At 39.4% G+C, this 19,745-nt stretch overlaps 1 protein-coding gene across 12 annotated transcripts in view; it reads left to right on the forward strand.

Moving 5' to 3' along the window:
- MORN1 (MORN repeat containing 1) overlaps window positions 1-19,745 on the forward strand; it is a 199,608-nt gene that overhangs the window by 85,679 nt on the left and 94,184 nt on the right. For all 12 annotated transcript variants that reach the window (XR_010594256.1, XR_006175372.2, XM_065575224.1 and 9 more), the window contains one exon: window positions 7,365-7,438. Coding sequence is in view for 10 of the 12 variants with exons in the window: in XM_065575224.1 (XP_065431296.1) it covers window positions 7,365-7,438 (74 nt within the window). In the remaining 2 variants the exon portion in view is untranslated. Of the gene's footprint in view, window positions 1-7,364; window positions 7,439-19,745 lie in introns of those variants that run through there.

Genomic DNA, 19,745 nt, shown 5'->3' on the forward strand with positions numbered 1-19,745 from the left:
AGTCAGTGGAGTCCTGCTGATTTATAATAGCTCAGGATCTGGCCTGTTGGGTCTAATTAAAGCAGAAACCCAGCTACCCTGGAGAATAGTCAGAGCCAATCAAATCTGCATTTATACAGGTCTACGGGTTACATTTTCAAACCAGTGTGCAGGGAATTATTTGCACAACTCTTGTTCCCTGAACACAATGTTGAAAATTTATCCTAAGTGTTTCAGTAGCCATCATCTGTGAGGACTTAGAGTGCCAGAGAGAGAGGTCACAACAAAATAAAAACCTGCCCCCTGAAAGATTTAACTTGCACCACAGGGAAAGTTAAAAGTGGAATGCAGATTTTTGTCTGTTGTCGTAAGGGAATTGATAGTTTACTCAGATGAGTTAAGGCAATATTATTCAAAGCTTTATAGGCAAGTACTGTACAAACATTGTGAAAGCAATTAAATATCTAATAGCAGCCCAATTAAGTTATTTTTATTAATAGATGATGAGATATTGGTAGAGTTTATTTGTAGCCAGCAGTTTAAGTACATCCTAAAAGGTTACATACTGTAGCAAAGAATTTAAGTATTCTAGGAGAGCAGCAAACTATGCTTATAAATAATCATTCAATCTGGATTTTTTTAAGAGGCACAAATAAAAATGAAGCATTCAGCTAAGAAATTGGCAATACATTGACTCTCAACATATACTTTCAGCTTCAGGAATGTAATCTACAACCAAAAACCCAAGAAAAATTAACATTAAAATTATGAGTTGGCTAAGAGAGTAAAATCATTTCCATCCTTTAAAAGGTTCTACAAGGGTAATGATATAGCTCAATAGCCTGCACCAATCTGTGCAGTCTGATCTGAATAAATCAAGATGTGTGGTCTGCTTGCTTGTTTGTATTCACATTCAGTTTCAACAAAAGTTAACAGTGAATCTTTATCACCTTTCAATTTGCTCCCATATCACAGTGGATAACTGCTTTATGAATTTTTTGCAGTATTTGCTGCATGACATTTTCAGCAGGAGACAGCATTTGGAAAACTGTTAAGTATTGACAATCTGCCAGTATTCAAATTATTCTGTTTTACATCTCCTGATAAAGCACCTTAGCAGGTCAAAGATGGCCCCGTCTAGTCAGCAGGGGTTTTTCTGCATCGCTGTGATAATTAAGGTTGTGTTTCCAAATTAAAACACCCAGAGGACAGGTTGAAATGATGAAGAGCACAGCTCAAATACTGAGCCCTTTGGGAATCCAGAGTGTGTTTGAAAACCATCACAAGAACACCTGCCTATGGTTACAAACTGAGAACCTGATCTGTACCACTTACTAGGCTCCAAGAGGGCTTGTCCTAAATAAATTCAAACTGAACAAGGCAGTCCCACAGAGGCCTCCAAAAAACCCCAAAAAGCAGTTAGTAGTTTCTGGGTCAAAAGTTGCCAATAGATTTTAGGAATACATTTTCAGTGCAATACATGGGGAATAGTATGAATATATGTCATTAACAAGTAAAACGTATTGTGTATGCATAGTAACTACTATACAACACTTTATGTTTATTTCCTAGTAACAGCAGCAAAGACAATTGCTTCCCTTCCACACATGTTCATAAGTCACTGCTGATCTGTCACAGAGCTAGCTCCATTTTTCAGGGTGATTTAACTACAATATCTGTTAGTGATTTCTTATGATGTCTTTACTTTTTAAAATTATTATTCAAATATAAATATTGCTATTAAACCACATAGCAAATATCTTGACCTAACAGGATATGTGCAAAAGCACATGCAGAAATGACAATTTTGACAATTTGCCATAATATTAAAGCACCAGAGGACAAGTATTTACGGTGGACCTAAGCCTGTTGATGATTTCACTTGAAGTTGATTCTTCACTGAAATTGAAATATTTAATCGAGGAGGAGAATAGCAAATTTAGCAGGCTTAGCATTAGTTGGATCACCATGGAGCAAGAAATGGTTTCTTCAAAACCAACCTGGCTTTAATGGGAAATCACCGATGCTAGACAAGTTTCCAATATTAGTTCTAGCTGGACATCAAAGAAGTACACTTTCCCAACAGTGTGTGGGAGATGCGTAAAATCCATCTTATCGTTTGTTGTTGTGATTTGTATGTGTGCAAGCTGAATGCTTATAAAATTTTAACCCAGAACATTCAAACCATGTCTATATCAAAAGAAGTAAAAACAAAGCTATTCAGAATCATATTGTCATCTTGGGGTAATGCAGGGAAAACAGCAGATGAACTTAAAATAACTGCCCATCTACGTACCTGCTCAAGTCCACATATCAAAGCCTCCTTTGATTCTCAAAGTGTGTATTGATGACAACAGGATAATAGAATAGGACCATGCTGTTATATTCTGCAATTCTGCAGAATTTAGGGATACTGTTGCTTTTCTGCAGGAGAAGTGGTGGAAGCAATTGAGTACTGTTTCTAAAAGGAAGAGGCCTCAGAAATTTCCCCAAAAGACTTTTATATAATCAATTTTACGTCATCAATTTTACAAGCGTGTGACTCCATTGACATATATGCGGTTTCACCTCATTTATCTCTGTGTAAGTGAGATGAGAATTAGACTGGTTATCTGTACAACTATTCCTCATCTTTGGAGAAAGATTCTATTTATATTATTGGTGTTTTCCAAAGAAGTGATCCTGTCTTGTAAGGGGTTCAGGGTTAATCTTTTGGCTTTATATTTCTGCACACCAAGAGAGAATCCTCCTATTTGGGACAGAGTTTGCAATGAGTAATGCATCAAACATAGCTTCTTTGTCTGTTCATGGACTATCTGTGAGCAGATTGTGATTCTCACATGTATTTGCTAGTTGAAAGCAAAGCGTTCATAAAATTTTTCTAAAATTATTTAAATGTCTGTAGATTGATTGTTAACACTTACCTGCTTGAACTGTGTTCATTAGTTATAATTGGCCAGATAAATCACGTGATTTAGCTTCTGCTCTCTGACTAGATACTGGGAGAAGCACTCTCAGCACAAATTTTTGCATAGCTGAATTTAAAATTCAGGGTCAGCAAATACCTGCCAGACATGACTCTGCCATTCACTTTCAGCAAATGTTTGAGCCCGTACCACTGAGTTGCTTGCAGTAGGAAAGTTAACGCCAAAGGAGTGTGTGTGGCCAAAGTGAAGTCATTTAAAAATCTGAGTGCAAGTTAACTGAAAGCCCCACTCCCACAAAAGTTCTGTATTCACCTAATTCAAGATATAGTACTGGACCTGAAACAGAAATGACCCCATCCCTTCTACCCAAGCTTTTGTTTATGGGAGAGTCCACAGAGAAAAAAAGCATTCCCCTTAGAGAAGCTCTTCTCAACCACAGTGAGCGAGTGAGGGCTACAAGGGCTTTGTACCGCCAATCTCTCCCACCTCCATCGTTCATGTGTACAGTTCTCTCAGGCCTGAATTATGTTGTTTTTAACTAAACTTGGTGGCTTGTTCTAATACCTTTACTGTGCTGTATGCAATGCATTACTACTAAAGTTCTAACAAACAAAGAGGGAATGATACTCCAGTTCTAATTAAAGAAATAGGCTTCTATTGCTAACAGGTTCTTTCCCTCCGCTCCAGTATTAAGGATCAATGGGCTGTCACATGCACGTCTTTTTAATACATGCCAGCTGAGATGACATTAAAGTGATAGAATGATCACTATAATCAATGCAATTCAAAAGAATTTTGTGGCTTAAACATGAACTTGACTTTCCTCTGAAATTCGTCTTTAAAAGTAACATTGTCGGAGCAGCAAAGTACAAGGTTGCATTTTGGTTTGAAAAAAATACAACCTTGGGATGGCAGAATTAAAAAAAAATCTTCATGTAGCTGTAGGTTTTCTTATTTAACTTATATTTTAATGCAATTAAAAGGACTTCTGTATTTATTTGTAGTGCCATACTAGACTGAATCAAAAAATATTCTCAAGTGGAAGGAAATCATACTGAGCTGCCCAAAGAGAAGAGCTAGCGGAGGAGGCATCCTCAAATTGACACTGCAGCACATAAAAATTATTCATTCTACTCAAAGGCAGCTGTAATTGATCTTTCTTTGCCTTTAAAACATGAAAGTATGGGTTGCCTGAACAGAGTAAGCATGTGTGTATTGCTGAATGCCAATACAGGTAATACCAAACAGGCTTATCCATGTCACTTGAAATTATAAGCTAGTGTGTTTTGGCCTCTCCATAAGCACATTCTCTTTGGCCCCTTACAAGCAGATGCATCTATTAAAGAAACAATCATGTTGATGCTGCAGTATACAATTACAGCAGGGAAAACAAAACACAAAAGGAACAGCTTAATTTTGAGCTAATGGAATCCATACATACCATTGTTTTCATATTTTAATCAGTGCCTTTAAAATCTACTTACACACAATACTTTTGAACTCTTTCTTTTGTTTTTTCAAAGCCCTTGAGGTTTTGTAAAAACTCTTAGGATTCTTGTAAACCCTTTTATTTCTCTTAAAGTTGGCAGACTGACAGGCTTTAGTTATTCTTAGTGCTAAATTATTTATCTTCCTTTCCCCTCCTAGCCCTGACTTCTGAATCTTTAACTTGACTCTTGGGATATATCTGGGGCAGTTTTCCATTTAAAATAAAGCAGTTTTCATCTTTTGTCTTTAATTTTTTATCATGAAAATTGTACATGCAAAGTTTGAATATCTAAGTATCTTAAAGGTGCAGTGTCTGGATTTTTTTTTTAAGTGTCATTTTCAATAGACTAACCTTACTACATAAAGGACAATTTCAAATTTAACTTGTTCATGACAGCTAGTTCACCATCGGAAATCATTGCAGCAGTAGCATCTGGAGTTGACATTTTTTAGGACACCGGTACCATCTTATATAATGTATGCTAGCTCAGTCCCAAGGCTATTTCCCCACAAGTCATAAATAAGAAAAAAGTTACTAAGCCTTTCTTGACAGTATGTATCTTGATATTGTATGATGGTAAAACAACAGAATTTGCCATGCCAGAACATACATTTGATCCTTCAAATCCAGCATCCTGCTGAGCCTAATGTTACAGTTCTACTTAGTTTGGGCATATCACTGGAAAGTGATTAATGTACTTTAATGAGACTTAAGCACATGCCTAAGTACTTTGCTGAATAGGAATAGTATTACTCAAATGCTTAAAGTTATGTACATTCCTAAGTGCATTGCTGAACTAGGGCCCTACTGACTTCTGGCCGGGAAGTAGGAGCACATAAACTCTGAAGAAGCAAAGATCTTTTCATGCAAATGTCACGAGTGTTGGAAAAATAGTAACAAGAAATACAGAAAATATTAAATAAACATAACTATAATCTAAAAAACAATTTTTCAGAGTTAACCATAGATGTTGATGGATTTTAATGCATATAGCTCCCTGTGCACAAAACCAGGAATATAGCATACTCCCTAGAATGTGAATAACATATTTAGCATTTTAAGGTAGATAGTTTTGTAGTCTGCAGGGTTATATTTTACACTTGTGATCAATGCAGGACCTGTTAGGTTGGTATTTTGAAGAACTGTCTTACTTTACTTTGCATTTTTGGTGCTATATAAGTAAAGAATGTAAGAGCAACACAGACAAAAAATATTAGATCTCTTTTCGGCTGTAAGAATAAACATTGAAAAAATATATATTATTTGAAGAATTCCCCAAAATCAGAAAGACATCTTGTCCAGATTAATAGAAAAGAAATGGGGTATTTTTGTCTTCTTAGCCTAACCCCTTATTTACATTTATCTTAAAATAGTCTGACATTTAACACAAATAAACTATTAGTAGGGTTCCAAAGCAAAGATCTTAGGTCTCTCTGAAGGGGCTTGCTTTTGTTTTGGTGTCTGCTTGTTTTTAGATGATTCTGGAGCTGGTGTGGATTCTGAGCTTTGTTTGGAAGTTGGCATTAATTGTATCTGTAAATGTGCTACTTCTGGTTACATAATTTAGTCTGGAGGTGAGCTATGTTTTTTAGGTTAGTTAATGAAACTTTTGTTTTCTTGACTACTACAGGGCTTTGCTATAAATCTTCTAGGTACTGCTCTCCAAGGTTTTAATTGGCAGGAAATTTAGTAGCTAAGGCCCTGATTCAGCAAAGCACCTAATCACATCTTTAACTTTTAAGCATGTATTTAAGTTCAGTTCTATTCAGCAACACAAACTCCCATTGACTTAAGTGTGACTTAAATATGCTTAAGTGTTTTGCTGAATCAGGGTCTAAATTAGTTGCTAGTTCTAAGTCTTTTCATCGTGTTACCCCATTTTGTTTCCTTTTCAGCATGTAGCATGTCCATGTGCAGACTGCCAATTAGGGCTCTGATTCAATAAAGCAAGAAAGTACATGCTTAAGTACATGAATAGTCATATTGACTTCAATATAGGACTTACGCACCTGCTTAACATTAAGCATCTGCTTATGTGCTTTCCTGAATAGGGATGCTTTCCTCAATCAGGGTCCATATGCTTAAAATTAAGCATGTGCTTAAGTGCTTTACTGAATCAGGGTGTAAAGAATCACGTACATTTGCACACATGGGCCAGATCCTCGGGTGGTGTAAATCAATGGAGCTATAACTATTTGCTCAATCTGAAGGTCTGGTTCTATGGGTCTGATTCTCCACTGCCTTCAACCTTATGCAGTCATTTACACCTGTGCAATGTGGGCACTTTGTGGGAATTCAGTTACTTTGATTAATAGAATATTGGAATCATCAACCATTTTTAAAGGTAACCTTGCGAAGTGCACAAAGTAAAACTTAATGTACCAACAAATACAAACTGAAAGGATCAAGTGTATCAGGTATGAGCTCTGCTATGAAATAGCTGTAAAGTGGTAAAAGCATTCTGAAAATCAGTGTGCACATGAGCCTATGGGGGTTTGATCCTTCGTTATGGAAGTTTTGGTAATTATTTCAGTGGGAGCAGGATTAGACCTGTAAAGCACACCTTTGCTTCTGATTTCCTCTAGCCAGTACTGCCTTGATACTCAGGCCAGGTAGAGTATGTGAGACTAATCATATTAAATCTAGGGCTTTTGCTTTCTTTTAATGTTCTAATTTTTCCCAAGTCTTGGAGTGTCTCCTTGAAAAGTGGTTCAGAAATGTAAGTTTGATTGATGGGTTTTTTGATCACTCTATATGTGAACATACTTAAGATGGAGATATGTGGGTGGCTGTTTCAAATGCTGCTAGGAGATATGCTATAGAAAAATGAGAAACTGGATAAAGCAGTAATAAGCATATTGTAACGGACAGTCCTGTATCTCATAATGGTGGCTCTCCAGCTCTAATTTCTGAGTATCATTATCAGTAGAAGTGTTGTGATAGCTATGCTTTTTTCCTGTGTTCTGCAGGTCTGAAGTGACAGCGAAAGGGTACAAGTCAAAACAGGATCAGCACTCCACGAAGAACTCTAGGGTATTGCCAGGTAAGGATTTCTAGCTGTCTGCATTACCATACACATCAAGTGATGTGTTTCGGAAGCTGAGTAGCAGTATAATTTCAGGATCAAAATAACTAGGTCATGATGATGATCATGACCACTTGTTTTTAGTACATTTTCAGACCATTAAGTGGCAGGCTAGTCCTAATTTCCTAGGGCTTTGTTTCAAAACACATGATTTCTTCAACATTTGTCTATCACAAAATGATAATAGTTTTAGGTTCCTCTGAAGTGAATCATGATTCTCTTGTTCTTAAATCACTGTTTGTTTGGTGTCCTCCATAACAATTATGATTTATCTTGGATCTGGATATAAGCAAGGTCATGGAAGCCTTTTAACCTCACACTCTCAGTGACACCAAAAAGAAAACAGAATCACATATGGAAGGAGCTCTCATAGTAGGAGCTTACTTTAAAAAAAATTCAGTGATTGTGGAGGTGTGGCAATAGCATGGTGATAGACCAGGAAATCTGCATTTGAAGAGATGCTTACCCTTTCAACCACACTTAAGTAGAATAAGCAATGTATTCTGCTATCCAGGGCTGGCGCAACCCATTAGGCGACCTAGGCTGTCACCTAGGGCACTACAATTTGGGGAGCGGCGACTGCGGCGGTATTTCGGCGGCGGGACCTTCCGCCGCCTCTGTGGGGGGCGGCATTTCAGGGCGGGACCTTCCGCCGCCTAGGGCGGCAGAAAAGCTGGCAGCACTCCTGCTGCTATCTCATGATCTCCTGAGAGATCAGAACTCATGATCTCTTGGGGCTAGATCCTGAGCTGATGTAAATCAATCTAGCTGAGTTGAATCAATAGAGCTACATCTATTTACACAAGCCATGGAGTTGGCTCTTGGTGTCCAAGGTATGTTGGTATGGTGGCGGGAGGCAGCACATTATGACCTCCTGATTGGAGGGGAAAGATTAAGGAAATGTCTTACTGAGATTGGAAAAGATGGGAGAGACTTTTTTTTCATATGCTGTAGATAGTTACATTTTTCATGTTAAAAACCAAGTATTTATTATCGTATCCATTTATAAAAACTATTGTTGTGAGTGTTCACCAAAAAGATTGCTGCTATCCTAGTATTCTCACCCTTGTGCTGAAAGTGAAAGATGTTTCTGCAATTCTATGCTTAAAGCTTCCCAGGCACAGGGACTCAGTGATGAAATGGAAAAACCATTTTTTATTAACTACTGTTCTGTTATCAAAGATGTGCATTTTTAACAATGAAGGTAATTAACCATTGAAATAGATTGCCAAGGGCAGTGGTAAATTCTCCATCACCTGGAGTCTTTAAACCTGGATTGGATGTCTGTCTAAATTATTCTATAGCTCAATTGCACCAAGTCAGACTATATGATCATAATGGTCCTTTCTGCTTAAAAATCTATGTATCTGTGAATTTTAAAATACACAAAAGAATAGCTGTTTCAAAACTTATCTGATTGATCTTGCATATTATAATTCTGACTTTATTGACTCTGTCATTGAAGGGACAGATTTCAGCCCCTGATTTGACTGGTCTACTCAAAGGATCGTTGTCATCTGCGATATTTTCTTTTGTGTGTCTATTTCATTTTTATACTCATTACTATAAAGTTATAACTTTCTTTTTCATTTTTGAAGTTGGTGACCTCTGAAGGTTTTTGCATCTCTGAAAGTTTCATTGATGGAAAAAATATCAGGTATCATATTCTGGAACGCCTATGGCCCATTAACTTATGTCTATTAATGGCTGAAAAATTCATAAACCTTTACATAATGATTTTCTTTAAGTACAGTAGTATTAGCTTTTATGATAATTTTACTGTTATTTATGATCCACAAAAATGTCCATTGAAAAGAGAGAGAATCACATAGGAAGCCTAATTTGTAGATACTTTAATAGCTTATAGTAATTGTTGCAGTCTCTATTAAAGATTAAGGAGGTTACAAAGCCTGTCTTTATAAACCGAGAATAAGTCCATGTAAGCAAAGTTATATTATTAATGGTGGTTTGAAGTGATTTCTTGGGGAGCTGCATAATTCATTCATAAATTCCATTCATCTTCTTTATGGTTTGAAAATATTTGTATCTGTACCATCGTGACCTGATTACAGTCCCTTTTTGTCTGTGTGCAGTTATCCTGTGCTTCACACTGATGTTTTTAAAGCTCAGAAATTAGTAGCAAATGCAGTTGCTTTCAGTACAGGAGGCTGGTCTGAAGAAACTCAGAGTTTGAGTTGTTTGGGACCCACTCCTCCCTGATCTGATATCAATGGGAGTTCAGAGTACTTGGCACACACCAGGACTGGGCTCTTGGAGACTGATCCAACAAACACTATTTCATGTGTTTAAGTTTACTTATAAGAGTAGCCCCACTGAAATCTATGGGACTGTTCATGCAAAAAAATTGTGCATATGTGTACATTTTTGCAGGCTCAGGAGTGTAAAGCTGGGCGGGGCAAGGTACTACAAGATTTGATGTAAGAAACAATTCTGTGCTGGCCCGGTGTAGGGTGAGTGACTAGATGGCCCCAAAACACTATCTTTACATCTCTAACTTATATACTCGCACACCTATATATATATATATATGTATATATATGATCAATGAAACAGTGGAGACCAAGAATTTGAGAAAAAACTTGTGCCAAAGAAATTTTAAATGGTCTTTAAGTACTTGTCAGCATAAAGGCTTGCATGCTCTAAAGAAGACTCCTGAGCATTGCTGGTATATACCTAATGCAACTGAGACTATCTTATATTTTTAGTTTAGTAACAAATAACATGCCCATCTACATGGCATCTGGAAACATCACATGTGGAAGGAAAATATTAACGTATAACTGCCCACAATTTACAGTAGAACTAACCCTTTCCTTATGAGCCACCTGCCCACTCCCACCCCCCAAAACAAGAAAAAACAAACAAAAGAAGAAAGTGCCTTTATAGTTTTTGATCTGGTCAAGGGAAGGTTTGGCTAAAAAGATGAGCCTTGCACCAGACCAAAATAACTTGATCTCGCTGATGTACCACCAGGGGGAGTGAGTTCCGCAGCCTAAGACTCTCCATTGAGGATACCCTGCCTTTCAACCTCAGGGACTGTCAGCAAGATCTGATCTCTGCTGCCACAAAGGTATGCATAGGAAGAGGTGCAAGGTTGAATCCTTACACCATTGAAATCAATGGGAGTTTTGCCATTGACACCAATCAAGCTAGGATTTCATCCACAGTCTCTTACATAGCCATGTCCCTGCCAGATAGGGAATTGTACCCAGTGGGGAACTAGGACAATGTCCAGTGTGTCCAGATATGCCATTCTTCCAGCAGTTGGCTACTCTAAACAGGCCAGTTGATGCATTCTGCACTAACAGAAGCTTCTGAATGGTCTTCAAGAGGACTCCCAAATTGCAGTCATTGAAGCTGTAGATGACAAAGACTGTCATTATTAACTCAAATACAGGCTGTGTTAATTCGATTCCCATACATTTTTATTAGTGAAGATAAGTTTATAGATATATATAAACCCACATGGCAAAACTGCTACATGCCTAAAGTGAATTGTATTTTTTTCCCACATGCCACTTATTCCCTACTTTAATACAAGCGCTCCATTTAAAAAATAGTACACAGTGTTGCATTGCTGACACTGCTTGTATGGGAGAAAGCGTTCCTTCAAATGTAGAAGATTTGTCTTTACTGAAAAGTTAACTCAGTTATAAGTCAAGTGTTGTCCCTAATTCAAGTCCTTTCAATAAACAAAACCCCTTAACTCAAGTATGGTGCTACTTTTATCTTGATTTGGCTGGCCTGTCAAGGGGCACAGCTACCATTAAAGTTAGCACAACTCATCAGCTACTAACACAATCGCTGAACAGTAATCCAGCCACTCTGTTCAGCTCAAAAGTTATTTCACAGTGTTGCCGCTGTCACTCATGCTAGGCTAATTCAAGAGGTTTTAACTCTAGTGTAGATAATTTAACTCTGCAGTGAAGACATAGCTAGAAGAATAAAAGACTGTCTCATGGAATGAATTAAAGTGTCTGATATTCCATAACTGAAACAACACCTTTTGGGCCAGACTGTGCAGCTGATTTTTAAACCAAACTCCCCCATTGATCATACTCAATGATCTGGCTTTTGTTTGTTATTTGAATATTACTATGGGTCAAATTCTCTGCTCGGTTTTACTGCAGTGGAGCTACTCTGCAATTACACTGAAGTAGTAGAGAGGAGAAGTTGAACTTGTGCTTCTAATAAAGAGGATCTCTTGCTAAGATGTTCAGAAAGCAGGATTTAAATAAAAAAATACCTTGCTTCAGATTTTCTCTAGTAAAAACCCAAAAGCTCTTTTAATTAGGCAACTTAAAATAAACAGTTGATATATTTTAAAGTAAATATCAACCCAAAGGTCTCAGACTAGATCTACACTACCCACCTGAATCGGCGGGTAGAAATCGATCTCTCGGGGATCGAATTATCGCGTCTCGTCGGGACGCAACAGTCGATCCCCGAATCGACGCTCTTACTCCACCAGCAGAGGTGGGAGTAAGCGCCGTTGACGGGGAGCTGCAGAGGTCGATTTTGCCGCCGTCCTCACAGCGGGATAAGTCGGCTCCGATAGGTCGAATTCAGCTACGCTATTTGCGTAGCTGAATTTGCGTATATTAAATCGACACCACCCCCCCCCTGTAGTGAAGACCTGCCCTTAGACTCTGGTTTATTAAGAAAGTTTTGACTAGTCCTCCACTGATAATTAGCAATCTTCTTGGGTTTGGGGTTTATTGCAAAAATACTGTATCTTTCATTTTAAGATTTGTGCAGAACACTTTCCCAGAGCTGATTTTAATTACTCCTCAGAAAGCTGCAGCTGAAAGCAACGGAGAGCACCCCTCCCAACGAAGCCCTCAGTGCAGTCTATTCAGGGATCATTTAACAGTACCTCAAGAATAGGCTTCTTGTGCTGTTTAAAGCTTTTAGCATGACAACCCACAGGTCTGAGTATCAGGCCAATTACATCACATGGCAAAAAGAAAAAAAAATCTACTTGTTTTTCTCTGGTATGAAATCTTCCTTGAATAAGGAAAGGTGTGCCAGGTAGCTAGCTTAATCCTTATAGACAGATCTGTATTCCAGGGAATGTTCTTAACTGATGCAGTGTAAAAATAGTCACCTCATTCCAAGATAGGATAAACAGTAAAATGTAAAGAGATCTAAAGGACAAAAATTGTTAAGATAGCAAATGCATACTTTTTATACATCCAGGTATACATATTTATTTCAGTGCTCTGTGCTTCACTGTTGTCAAGAAAACACTCCACAACATCGAAATGGCCTTTCTTGACATTGTTGTCAAGAAACCCCTCACCAACATGTATAAATCATATATAGCATTCTATTCAAATGAATGGGGCTGAGTTTGCATATTACAGAATACACTGCCTGCTGTATTTTCCCACACTGTGTTTAGATGGGTTTTAAAAAGTAGCAAAGGCATTTTATACTGTACTGCTTTGCAGTGCTTTAAAGAAATCAAATTCCAGATAGAGTGATATTTTATTATTATTTTCCCTGTTTCAAATGTCATTGTATTTTTTAGAACAGATGGGAGGAGAAATAAGGGAAGGGAAGATTTGTATACAACAAAACCTAACAACAGCCTTTCATAGATTCATAGATGCATAGATTTTTAAGGCCAAAAGGGACCATTATGATCATCGAATCTGACCACCTGCATATCAAAAGCCAGAGAATTTCACCAAGTAATTCCTGAATCAAGCCCATAACTTCTATTTAAGCTCGGAAAAACACTGATCTTGACTTAAAGACTTCAAGTGATGGAGAATCCACCACATCCCTAGGTATGTTGTTCCAATAGTTGGTTAATGACCTTTGCTGTTAAAAATGTGCATCTTATGAAGCTGCAGCGCAGGATATCATTTCTGGTACTCCACAGAATGAAAAACTTGAGAACCCAAGCCATGAGAGATTTGGGCACTGAGTAGAGTGATACCATATGGATATCTTTTTCTAAATGGGTCACAGAATTAAAACATTTGACAACCATTGGTAAGGATATGAATTGGACACGGAGGTCACAGATTTTGTGACTTTAACAGACCTCCATGAGTCCTTTGGCTTCAGCCCACGCCAGAGTGGCGGGGCTGGAGTAGCGGCTGGCAGTCAGCTGCCAGGGCTGGAGCAGCCACCGGCACCCCCGTTTGTTAGTCCCCCTCATCCCCACACACTATTTTTAGTAAAAGTCAGGGACTGGTCACAGGCTTCCATTAATTTTTGTTTATTGCCCGCGACCTCTCCCTGACTTTTATACCCATGACAAAATCTTAACCTTAACCATTGGTTTAGTAACACTTGCCATAAGGTTCTGCATATAGTCTGCAAAATCTAACATTTCATCCTAGCTTGTGACAAAGTGCTCCAATCACCGCTAGGATGGCACCTCCTCCTGGCCGTTCTGGGGATTAGCTTCACAAGGTCAATGCCCCCTCCCACGGTTGCATGCCATCTCTTCCTGGTCTGCAGTCCCTCTCTCACTCTGGGTGCTGCAGCCTCCTTTTTGTGACTTGGTCCTCTGGCCAGGTCACTATACGTGTTTTCCCCTTGTACCAAAATCTTCCTTCAACAATCCTGGGCAGTCTTCCTATTCGCTGTCTCATAGTGCCATTCCCTCAGTGGCTGTCCAGGGAACTCGGCCTGCCCTCTACTCTGGGTTCCAGCTCAGGGACCCTCTAGCCAGCAGACAAGGTCTGTTCCATCCTGGACCTTACTGCCTTTCCCTGAGCCCTTTCCTTATCACCTGGCACTCCCAACTACAGACTACTTCTCTCTGTAGCCGAAAACCCTCCTCTCATTTCCCATAAGCCCCCTCACCTCCCTCCGCCCCTACCAATTTCCTGCCTTTATAAATCCAGCCCAGCTTGTTCCTCATCAGCTGGGCTTCCTCACTCATTCAGAGGATTACTTAGCCACCTGACTTCCCTCAGCTATGGCCTGCCAGGTTACTTAGCCCCCTTCTCAATCCATATTAACCCTTTCCAGGCAAGTGTGGGGTTAACAACCCATCACATAACTGTTAGATTTCAGTACACGTGTGCTGAGGTTTGTGGGGAAGTCTGTGGAGAAACTGTTATTACTTTAAAGATTGTTATAGGGCAAAACCTGCTTTTCTTTGCCCATGGTCACAGAGGGAACTGGAACTGCTACACTGGTGTGAGTCCCAAATGGTAGAACCTAGCACAGAATTTTGCAAATTCTGGATCTGTGGTCTGCTGGGACTTCCTGCACCCTGGAGCAGTGATGAAGACAGGCAGGGCTTTTGGATCCATTGTTATATGGCTTGTAGTAGAGGATTCCTTTTTCCTCAGCCTTGGTGCCTGGGGTACACCTAAGTATACAGCCTCATTCCTCCGACTCTGCACTGAGAACATTTTTGAGACCTTTTATGGGCAGGTTTTTTTTGGAGGAGAAAGAGTAAAAGGAACATAGTGTGTGTGTATGTAAGCAATAAGTGGGAAATAATGAAATTTGCAAATATGGAAAGAATATTGGATGAAAACACAACTGATCTAAGGGCTTCCTTAACCATGGAAAAATGCATTCTAGCTGTCCAGTGCCCATTGTTATGCATTTACAATTAATACCACACCAAGGAACAGTTTTCCAGTTTTTGAAAATAACATTGTCCTGATGGTTATGCCCATGGAAATACCATGCAATTCTAATACTATACAATACAATTCTAGAGTATGAGAAGGATAGGGCTGGGGCCCAACACACACTAATAATGCCCCAGAAATTTTGTTATGCTTCTTAGTTTCAATTAATGAGAGATGAATTTCAAACAATGTGGCTATTGCAGGAATGTTTGCTAAAGGCACAACTGTGTTTAAATAAACAAAAAACAACTGGCAGTGCTAGTGCAGTCTTAAACCATGAGCCTATAAAGGCTTATGAACATGCTTAACTTTATGCACTGAGACTAGCCCTATTGAAGTCAATGGGGCCATAGAGTAAAGCATGTCTTTGAGGGATCACAGCTTGATACTAGATCCTGAGAGGACAGCAAAGCATGCTTTAAGGTGTAATTTTAAATATTTAAAGATTGTTCCTTACATGGAAAAACTTTTCTAATGTATTGGGGCAGTTCTTCAACATGTAAAATGTTAGTACTTGGTATTTGTACAATGTTTCAAAGGCTATCACAGCCTCTGTGATATCTTTTAAAATTATTTTAGAGACAAGCTATGGTGCATATTATTTGACTGCAGAGCTGCTGCATTTTGGGGGAATATTTAATTTTTGTGTATTTTGAAAGATATACTGTCAAAATTAAAGTTTTACAGCTTCTCCTTAGCTGGAGAGAACACACTTTTATTAATGCATAAGGCTGGAGAAATGCATTTAACATATTAATTTTTAGGAATGGTGGTAGATAGGAATGATCATTTTAAATTCTTGGAAGGCACTCTGATAATATGCAATGGCAGACCACATAAGAACCTACTCTATCTTTCTGTCTGTTTGTCTACTCTGAGTTTTTATAACATTTAGGCCTGGTCTACACTGGGGGGGGGGGAATCAATCTAAGGGCTGGTCTACACTGAGGGGGGGGGGGGAATCGATCTAAGATATGCAACTTCAGCTACGTGAATAGCGTAGCTGAAGTCGAAGTATCTTAGATCGATTTACCTTGGGTCCTCACGGCGTGGGGTTGACGGCCGCGGCTCCCCCGTCGACTCTGATACCGCCGCTCGCTCCGGTGGAGTTCCGGATTCGACGGGGAGCGCGTTCAGGGATCGATATATTGATCCCCGATAAATCGATCGCTACCTGCCGATATGGCGGGTAGTCTGGACGTACCCTAAGATACGCAACTTCAGCTATGAGAATAGCGTAGCTCAAGTCGACGTATCTTAGATTGACTTAGAATCACTTACTTTGCATCCTTGCGGCACAGGATCGATGGCCACCCCTCCCCCGTTGACTCCACTTCTGCCTCTCGCCGTGGTGGAGTTCCGGAGTCGATGCAGAGCGATCGGGGATCGATTTATCGAGTCTACACTAGACGCGATAAATCGATCCCCAATAGATCAATCACTACCCGCCAATGCGGCGGGTAGTGTAGACGTACCCTTAGAGCTGAATTTTCAGACATGAGCTCTAATTTTTTACTGGGAAACTCAATGTCATGGATTCGATGTGTTTCTAATGGAGTCCTGCAGGAATAATTTCTTGGCCCTACGCTAGTTAACATTTTTTAGTAATGACCTGGAAGAAAACATAAAATCATCATTGATAAAGTTTGCAGATGACCCCAAAATTGGGGGAGTTGTAAATGATTAAGAGGACAGGTCACTGATACAGAGAGATCTGGATCACTTAGTAAACTGGGTGCAAGCAAACAGTATGTATTTTAATATGGCCAAATGTAAATTCATACATCCAGTAACAAAGAATGTAGGCCATATGTACAGGATGGGGAATTCTGTCCTCGGAAGTAGTGACTCTGAAAAAGATTTGGGGGTTGTGGTGGATAAACAGCTGAACATGAGCTCCCAGTGCAACGCTGTGGTCAAAAGGGCTAATGGGATCCTTGAATGAATAAACGGGAATCTTGATAGGAGTAAGGAGGTTGTTTTACCCTTGTATCTGCCTGCTACCATGTCCAGTACTGGCTACAATTCAAGAAGGATGTTGATAAATTAGAGAGGGTTCAGAAAAGAATGATTAAGGATAAGAAAATATGCCTTTATAATGATTGACTCCAGGAGCTCAATCTTAACCAAGAGGAGGTTAAGGGGTGACTTGATTACAGTCTATAAGTACCTACATGGGAAACAAATTTAATAACAGGCTCTTCACTCTAGCAGAGAAAGGTATATCACAGTCCAGTGGCTGGACTGGAAATAAGGCCTAAATGTTTACCAATGAGAGTAATTAACGATTGAAACAATTCACCAAAGGTCGTGGTGGATTCTCCATCTCTGACCATTTTAAAATCAAGATGGTATGTTTTTCTAAAATAATTTTGCGGGGGGAAGTTCCATGGCCTGTGTTATACTGGAGGTTCAGACTAGATCCCAGTGGTCCCTTCTGACCTTGGAACCTATGAATCTATTTTAAAAAAGTGTGGGCTATTGTGATATATTAAATCACAGATCTTTCTAACCAAGAGTTGTTTATTCACGAATGCAGTTACAACTGCAGACACAAACAAATAGGCTTGCATGCAGGTTGCATTCCCTTCTTTACCAGGGTTCACACAAAGACCTCTGTAGTTGAATATTATAGTGCAAGCAAACAAATTGTTACATATGCCTAATTTCCTGCTTTACACATGTGCATCTCTGAAATTTTGTATGAGCAGTGGCTGCTTTGAAGCCAAGCTGAAAATTTGGCCTCTAAAGTCTTACATCTGCTTTAAGGATAAAAGAATACACAAGTTTCTTTTCTCCTCTACGTTCATGTGTGTAACTTCCATCAACATATTAAAGGCCTACATCCTGTTTTCTACTTCAATAAGAATGTTGAAGAAGAGGGTAGAGCTGTGACAATTAGCACAGGTTCAAGTCATACTGCCTGCCCTGACACTGAAAGAATGGTTCAGAGGGGGGTCAGTGGACTTTACTTATAGGTAAACCTATAGCTCTTATAGGTTCTCCAGAAACTAGCAAGATGAACACTTCCTCCCCAGCAGGTAGCAGTGCTTAGGGTATGGCCTGAGTGTGCACAGCCTAGTTGGCCGCTCCCTCAGAGGTCCCCGGAGTGCCGCTGCACCCTAGCCAGCCACTCTGTCAAGGAGCGCTTGTGGCAGCATTCTGCATGGTACCGATGAGCTTACACTGGGATACGGAGTAAGTCTCCTGTGCTCTCCAGCTCCCCAGTATGACTGTGCAGGGCAAGGTACAATTTATTCTTTATTCATGTAAATGCCCAAGTGCCTCACGTTTTGGGGTTAAATGTGAATTATTCTATAAGGGAAATGATAAGAAATCTGCATTGCGAAGGACTCAACCCCAGCAGCATAAGCAACTAAAATATCAGGGGATGGTGCATTTGCTCCTGAATATATGGTGGGTCAGACTTGGCTGTTGGGCACTGGCCCTTACAGCTGCATCTCACACTGAATTAAAAGGCAATGGAGAGGGTATGTGGCTCTGTTTGTTTCTTCTTTGTATTTTGCCTTGTAACCATGTATCTGCATGTTGGACTCCGACTCTGAGTTCCATGACTTGGCAGCGGGGAGCAGTATTTCTTTCCAGGGGACCTTAGCTACCCATTCTCTAAGTTTGTTAGTCTTTTTTTTTGAAGTCCCTTATCCTTATTCTGCTGCTCTCACTTCTTCCTTTCCTTAGAATCATGAATTCTATCATTTCATGATCACTTTCATCCAAATTGCCTTCCACCTTCAGATTCTAAACCAATTCCTCCCTGTTGGTCAGAATCAAGTCTAAAATGGTGGTCCCATGGTTAGTTCCTCCACTTTCTGAAACAAAAGTTTGTCCCCAATACATTCCAGGAGCTTATTGAAAATTTTGTGTTTTGCCATATTAATTTTCCAACAGATGTATGGGTAGTTAAATTCCTCCCATGCTACCAGGTCTTGTGTGTTGGATTTGTTATTTGTTCTAAAAATGCCTCATGCATTTCCTCGTCCTGATTTGGTGGTCAATAGAAGACCCATACCAGGACATCACCCCTATTTTTTCCCTTTACGTAGAGACTTTCAACTGATCTGTTTCTCACTTTTTACAATCATCCTGACATTATCCGTGAAAGGACATTTCATTCCAGGTAATGTGAAATCTGTGTGCACTTGGTGCAGGATCACACAGCAGCTCTGAGTGTTAGAAGAATACACTTTAAATGCTGCGTTACGTTGCTACATGGTGCTGTGCTGTATTTTATACTTCTTTCTGGGGATTGGGTTGAAAAGCTATCTTTCCCAGCTTTTTGTGTTGTGACTACATATTTCTTTCCACGCTTAGATGCAGTACTAAAAGGGACAATTAAAACTATAGCTCAGGTGCTGAAATGGCCCATTTTTGTTTTTAAATGTTGCTTATCTTTAGTATAGATTAATAAGAGTCTCACAGCACTTCTTCCAAGAGTAGGGTGTTAATCCAGGTGTCCTGGCCACATTCCAGCTTCAGTAATAACATCCTGCCTACCTAAATTCCCCCTGTAATTTCAATTTCATGCAGTGTTCTTCACTTCCAGCCCTAAATTATTGTGCGGTTCTGTATTTCGTACCAGAAGTGGCTTTATATCAGCTGTGATTCCAATGGCC

The sequence above is a fragment of the Chrysemys picta genome, chromosome 21 (genome assembly GCF_011386835.1).
Source record: "Chrysemys picta bellii isolate R12L10 chromosome 21, ASM1138683v2, whole genome shotgun sequence".
NCBI classification, from domain to species: domain Eukaryota; kingdom Metazoa; phylum Chordata; order Testudines; family Emydidae; genus Chrysemys; species Chrysemys picta.